The 7116-nt window shown below is 39.9% G+C and overlaps 1 protein-coding gene across 1 annotated transcript; it reads right to left on the bottom strand.

The window, feature by feature from the left end:
* Window positions 1-2899: 2899 nt before the first annotated feature.
* LOC147632692 (cysteine proteinase COT44-like) lies at window positions 2900-6456 on the bottom strand. The gene is made up of 5 exons (XM_086807511.1): window positions 5859-6456; window positions 4923-5164; window positions 4519-4659; window positions 3658-4206; window positions 2900-3123 (listed from the first exon to the last, which is right to left on the bottom strand). The coding sequence occupies exons 1-5, from the start codon at window positions 6346-6348 to the stop codon at window positions 3010-3012; spliced, it is 1536 nt and encodes a 511-aa protein (XP_086663637.1). The 5' UTR covers window positions 6349-6456; the 3' UTR covers window positions 2900-3009.
* Window positions 6457-7116: the final 660 nt, after the last annotated feature.

The following is a 7116-nucleotide window of genomic DNA, read 5'->3' as shown; positions in this document are numbered from 1 at the left end:
CATAAGGAATAAAGGGTTGGCCACCACAACCTATGACCGAATTCACTTACTGCTATGATGCTATAGAGGATAGATTCCCCGTGACACTCCCTACCTTTTCTATAGATACCACCTACCCCATCGTTCTCCTAGACATACCGGAAGCTCATCCATGTTCAACCGTGAGAGGTCAAGGTCCCAATCAACCACCATCACATGAGCCACCATGCACAATGACTCACACAGAATAACAACCCGTGTGGTACCACATTCTCCAGTTTAGGGCTTACCCTCGTACCACTATAATACATTCATTTTAGAAAACAAACAAGAAAATAATAATACATGTGAAAGAAAATAACAATGCATCATATAATATCTCTAGCATTGTAATCCCTTCTACTTCATAACTTCCACTAAATTCAATTCTCATACTCATTTCCCAAGACTTTTGCCCTTAAACCTTGACCTTAGTTAGGAGGTCCAAATAATCTCAACATCCATCATAATACTTTATCCAATTCTAGGGTTCTTGTTTTCTTAATATGGTTTTAACCAATGTAATCTAGCAATTCCATATCCTCATATTAACTTTCATAGGCATATCTTAGTTCTGAGTAATCAACTGGACTTATAACCTTATCCTTGACAACCCTACTTGGTCTCAAGGCTATATAATAGTCATGTACGTACTTAATGATCTTAAGAATCAGCAGCCAACTCAACTAGCCCATAAATGAATCATTTTTTTCTAAAAAGCATAAGATCTCAATTTTTCATAGACATTATGGTACCAAAATATAAATTTCCTCCAATTTTCTTTCCAAATATCTATTTTTTCTCTTCTCTATGCTTAGAATTATCTTAACTTAACCCTAACCTTTCTCATAATCAATTATTATGAAAGTATTGATGCACTATTCTATACATAGACCATTCTCTCTCTAGATTTATACTCTGTTTCTAAAAATTAGGTCTCAATTTGACTCCTAGTTGGAAACCTTAACTTTTTAATTTCTCACTTTAAATACAATATTGATTTATCTTATGTACATTAGGTCATTTTATGACACATTCTCTCTCCAGTTTTACACAATTTACTCACTTTCTAAACATAGCCTCATCTACTCTATCAAAATTTCAACAAATTTGGAACCTCGATATCTAAGCTTATTAAAAACTTAATTTGTCTTTTTTTGCTATTTGTAGCCTTAGCCTAATTGATTTACTATATTCTCCCTCTAGGATCTAGGTCAAAATCTAATTACCTCTCTAAAAACTTGCCCAAACTTATTCAAAATTTAGACAAACCATGGTAATCATAAATTTAGAATTTCTAGACTTCTCTATGGTGAGCTAAATTCATATTTCTTACATAATCCTATTTTCTCTCTAAAAACTAATAAATTAATATTCTAATTTAATTTAAAAAATCAAAATACACGAAATATCCTATATTTTTATGTCATATACTCACTTTAGTTATGCACAATCTCTTCCTTTTTTTTTGTCATATACTTACTTTAGTTATGCACAATCTCTTTCTATTATTTATAATATAAAAGACAATAAAACTCCTTCTATTAAATTTTTCTTTAACAATACAACAAAAAAGAGACATCTTACAAAGATATAGTTAGAGAGAGAGAGAGAGAGAGAGAGAGAATTGGCCAATTCAAGAGAAATAGATAGTGAAAAAAAAAAGATAAGAGTAATTAAAGAAGAGAGTTACAAAGTCAGAGAGAGAATTAGCAAGTTCAAGAGAAACAGAGCAAGAGTAAGAGATTGAGAGTTGAAGAGAGCTTGAGAGAAAACTAGAGAAAGAGAGTTACAAACTTTGAGAGAGAGCGATATAGAGAAAGCTACAAAGAGTTAAATACTATACTAGATTACTACTCTTCTATACTATACTACCATGTTGCTATTTATTTATTTATATTACTTGTTGAGAGTTCGAGAATTAACTAGAGGATTAGACAATGAGACGATAAGAGAGTTGAAGAGAGAGGAGAGACTTAGAGAGAACATAAGTGAATGAGATAAAGAGTTACAAAGTGCCAGATAGAAAGATAAAAAGAGAATTATAGTGTTAGAGAGAGTTGGCCAATTCAAGAGAAAGACAATAAGAGCTTGAGAGAGAGAGAGAGAGAGAGAGAGAGAGAGAGAGAGAGAGAATTATAAAAAGAGTTACAAAGAGTTATAGAGTTAAATAATTAGAGAGGGAGTGTTAGCTAGTTTGAGAGAAATAGAGAGTAAAAGATTGAGAGAGTTAAAAAGTTTGAAAGAGAATTAGAGAGTAGATGAGAGTTACAAAGTTAGAGAGTTAGAGAGACAAAGAATGTGTTAGAGAGAGAGTTAGCCAATTCAAGAGAGATTGAGAGTTAAGGAGAGAGAGTTAGAGAAAGAGAGTTAGCCAATTCAAGAGAGATTGAGAGTTAAAGAGACTTAGAGTAAGAAAGAGAGTGTTACAAAGATAAAGAGAGAGTTGACCACTTTGAAAAAATAGAGAGTTAGAGAGAGTAAGAGAGTTAATGAGAGAGAAAGTTCAGAGGGATAGAGAGAGAAAGTTGAGAGGGATAGAGAGAGTTACAAAGAGTTAGAGAGAGGGTGTTAGAGAGAGAGAGAGAGAGAGAAGGTAAAGAGAGAGAATGAGTGAGTGAGTGTTATAGACACACACAGAGAGAATGAGTGAGTGAGTGTTATAGACACAGAGAGAGAGAGAGAGAGAGAGAGAAAGAGGTATTAACATCGGTAAAATGCAACGAGAGCATATACGACCAACGGCATATACGACCAACGGTGGGACTTGAACTCGGGTGGATCATGGCCTTTATAACTGTAAAAGATAGAAATGAGCCTTTTTAAATAAAAAGGGAAGAAAAAGAAAGGAGAAAGAAGAGAGAGAAAAAGAGGGAGGAGAGAGTAGAAAAAACGTACATAATAAAGAAGCAAACCGTACATAATAGCATGAATCCAAGTTTACATTCTGAGATAAATATAACAACAGTCTGTCTTATGCGGCATAGTTTACTACTCGGCTGCCATGGGAAGGAGCCAGTCATCAAATCCAAGAGGGTTGTGGAACTTTGCTCTCGTGCGCTTTTGCAAAGGAACCCCATTTCCTGCAGCCGCTGGCCCGTAGTCCTGAAACAGAATGACTACGATTAGCACTGAATTCCATCACCTCATTGAACTGTGTCAATTTAGAAGTTGCCCTGAATTGGCATCAAACTGGCAATTTGCCTTGATATTCTCACCCATTTTTTCCCTTTTAATTACTGATTGATTAGGGCCTGTGCCCATGAATGCTAATCAGAACAAGATCGCACAAAAAGATTGCGTTGATCCCTTGATTTTTCCCTGTTACTTACTGATTGATTAGTGCCTAGATCCTTTGATTTTCCCTGTTACTTACTGATTGATTAGGACCTAAAATTATCTGCCCATGAATGGTGATCAGAACAAGATCGCACAAAAATGGCAAATGGGCAGCGAGTATTTTCACGGTTTTTGATAAGCGCTAAACAAAGAAAGGAGCAAATCTACACACCCAAAGGCAACAAGGAGCATGACCCATTAAGTAGGACAGTAGACAATTTGTCTTGACTGCTAAGCAATCGAAGTAATCTGCAATCTTAAGACATCTAGACATTTAGATGGAAAAAAAAGGATCCATACCTGGAGACAGAACCCATGCTTTATGTCGCAAATAGGGTAGTCAGGTGGGCAGCAGGACTCATTGTCAGGACAGCAAACTGCAGATTGGTAGTCACAGCAGCCCCAGATCAGGCAGAAGTCCACAAACTCAAAGATACAGCAGCAGGTCTGATGAGGGGGACATGAGAAGAATGAATCACACTTCTCTTCGGGAGGCGGAGGAGGAAAGAAAGGTGGAGGTGGAGGCTTCACTGGAGGCGGTGGAGGTGGAGAAACAACTGGAGGTGGCTCTCCTCCTGGCTGGGGAGATGGGGTGGGGCCTGGACTAACATCAGGAGTTGGTGTCACTGAAAGCTTAATGGGATATGATGGCTCACTGTTGATTCCACAAATGCCCTCTCGGTCTCCTGTGTTTCGGACCATGTATATGTAGCCTTCTGATCCCCAATCTGTTCCCCATGAATTTCTGACTATCCAGTAGTCCAGCCCATCTGATGAACCCCAACCCACAATCACTACTGCATGGTCCAAATCATCTGGCTCTCCAGGGCATCTTCCATCAAAAACACCCTGTATCAATAGCAAAGACCAATCATCAATTCATGAGTTACACTTTACAGGTATGGCACTTATGGTTTCAACTCAACAGGGGCAAATCAAAGCCTGGACATGGGAGGCAACATCGTATAATTTTTTGCTGAACCTCTTTGAAGTTTCCTCAGCATATCAAATCATGGAGATGGATACTATGAATATCGCTGCGAGTTGGCCAACTTACCCCTGCATACAATTTTTTGCTGTCTAAACCTCCTTGAAGTTTCCTCAGCATATCAAATCATGGAGATGGATACTATGAATATCGCTGCGAGTTGGCCAACTTACCCCTGCATACAACTGAAAATCGTATGCTCCTCCATTGATGGCCACAATCACAGGCTGCTGAGAAGCCGCACATAGAAGGGCATCCTCATCATAGGAAGTAACATCCGCATAGCTATCAATGCTCACTGCCTTGTTGTTCACCTGGACAGAAAACACATTGTATCGGTTACAAAGGTGAAGCTGCTACAATAGAAGCATGTGTTCCTGCATTGTATTTATCTCATATGTTTGATCACAAAAAAGAGAAGATTACAATCATGTGATTAAAATCATGTGCACCAATAAATCCCTTCCCTTATTGTTTTTTATTTCACTTTCCCAGAGGTGTGAGCTGATGACAAAGGAGATTCAATCTGTGACATAATTGATTCCTGTGCCATAAGTTAGAAGTGGCAAAAGCATACCAGACTGTTATCACAAGACCCTGTCAGACCACCGGTGCTGGAGTAAGGGTAATCTGCCTCCGTGTCCACCCCACCATTATTGATAATCCACTCCATCGCAAGGTCCATATCTCCACCATCACAGCCGTAGTTAGAGCCATCACAACTAACCAATTCTTGCTCTGAAAGGCTCACAAGGTCTCCAGTTGCAATGGCATTGATTGACTCTATTGCTGAAACAGTAGCGAAGGCCCAACAGCTGCCTGCATAGGCAGAAATCTTTCCACAGTTAGTTTTCGAGGTGCAGGTACCATGAATTCCCACACTGTGTTATGTTTCATCATTTGGTAAAACAAAGATCGAATGAATTGCAGAGAACTCAACTGAAATTCAAGCTAAATTCAGTTCTTCAATTTAACACCATTCTTTCCCACATCCCTAGAATATGTTATGGAAATTTAGAAGGAAACATGGGTAGATCCTACCCCAATCTCACTTTGAAAACAGACATGACAGTCAATGCCAAAGGCATGCTACCATCAAAGATATAGATCAAATCCATGTAACAATCACTTTGCACATCAATCTCACAAGTCAATGAAAGGCATAACCAGCATCGGTGTGTACATATATATCATATTGCTACCAAACTCAAGTCAAAGGATGCATCTACAGCTGAACGTAACATAACCTCAAAAGGTAGACAGAGCAGGCAATGCATACAGCTTTGGAAAGCATGGCTAAAATCCATGTGGATATAGGCAACATAGGTCAAAATATGTAATTTCAATACACATAGGATTCACGTAACCGTGCGGCCATCCAACTCACAAGTTTGAAGATGCATCATGCAAATGGTCAGAGCACGGTATTACAGCGAGAAAGCAGGTCTCAGATATCATTGTCGCATTGGCAAGTGTAGATCATGGTAAGGTGACATTCAGATAAAGCACTTACCACAACTGCCTTGGTCCTTGATGGGCAAAACAGCACTTTGTTCTCTCCAGTCATAAGAAGAGGCAAGCTTGTTGGTGCTGCAACCCTTCTCTGCTTGTTTTCCATATTCCCTCCATAAGTTGGGTCTCTTTGGGCTTGAGGCGCTCAGCCGGAGACCGAGAAACTTGGAAGCTTTGAACTCTTGATTTGTGAGATCTGCAAATCGGGTTAACCCTAACCTGTAAGATGATCTTCTCTGGTTGTGCTGATGGATGTGGTGCAGGTTTTTCTTGAAGATCTCAAACCTTCTATGTTTCTCCTCATGTGCAGATGATGGGTAATGCTTGCCATGCTTCTGGTTCCATCGGTCAAATAAGGCAAGCAGGCCTGACTCTGAGTGGAGATCTTCAGGAGAATACTCTACAATGGATTGAGTATTGCCCAAAGTAAAGCTTGCCGTACAGCAAAGGAGGGCAAGAAGCAAAAAGCAGGAGGCCATGGGGCCTGTCATGGTCAAAAAGGTGAAGAAACAGAGCTAGGCAGGGATACAAGAAGCATGTGTCTAGACCCAAAAAGCTGCTAGCCTGTACAGATTGTGGTAGGATGGGCAGGGGAGAACCTGGAGAGGTAACCCACTGCCTGGTGTCCTTGACCGCCTTGAACCTTCCTGTATCGGTCAAATAAATGGAGAGCTTGAGAGGATCTGGTGCTCTGCTCAGTGCTGTGAATGCGATGCGACAAAAACGCCCGCATATGGCCAAAATAGCTCGCATGTTTATTTAGGGTTTTCTGTTTGACCCTTTTCACTGCCTGGTTAGGGCTTCACTCTCTTTCTACCAGTTCACATTGCCGGGTAAGGCTTTCACTGCCTCTGTAAACCTAGTGTGGATTTCACTGCTTTGTAATGCTAGTTAGGGTTTAGAGGATTTCACTGCTTTGTAATGTTTAACTGCCTGCGGTGAGGATTTCACTCCTAATTAAGGTTTAACTGCCTGTAGTGAGGATTTCACTCCTAATTAGGGTTTAACTGCCTGTGGTGAGGATTTCACTGCTTTTAGGTGTAAGTTTCACTGTGAATTGGCTGTGCAGAAGAACTTCAACGCCACTTAGCCTGCGTAAACCAGGTTAGGGTTACGACGCCTGTGAAATCCTAGTGACGATAAACTGGTTAGGGTTTTGAAGCCCTAATCAGGCAGTGAAACCCTAAAGCTCAACTCTGGATCAGATGCAATGCTGAGATGACAGGGAACGAATCGACGGTCAGAACAGCACGCGGAGC

Source organism: Cibotium barometz, chromosome 13, assembly GCF_041138505.1.
Source record: "Cibotium barometz isolate CiBa-2024 chromosome 13, ASM4113850v1, whole genome shotgun sequence".
Lineage (NCBI taxonomy): Eukaryota > Viridiplantae > Streptophyta > Polypodiopsida > Cyatheales > Cibotiaceae > Cibotium > Cibotium barometz.
The sequence above is the reverse complement of the archived record's forward strand: the minus strand, read 5'-3'. Positions and strand labels throughout refer to the sequence as shown.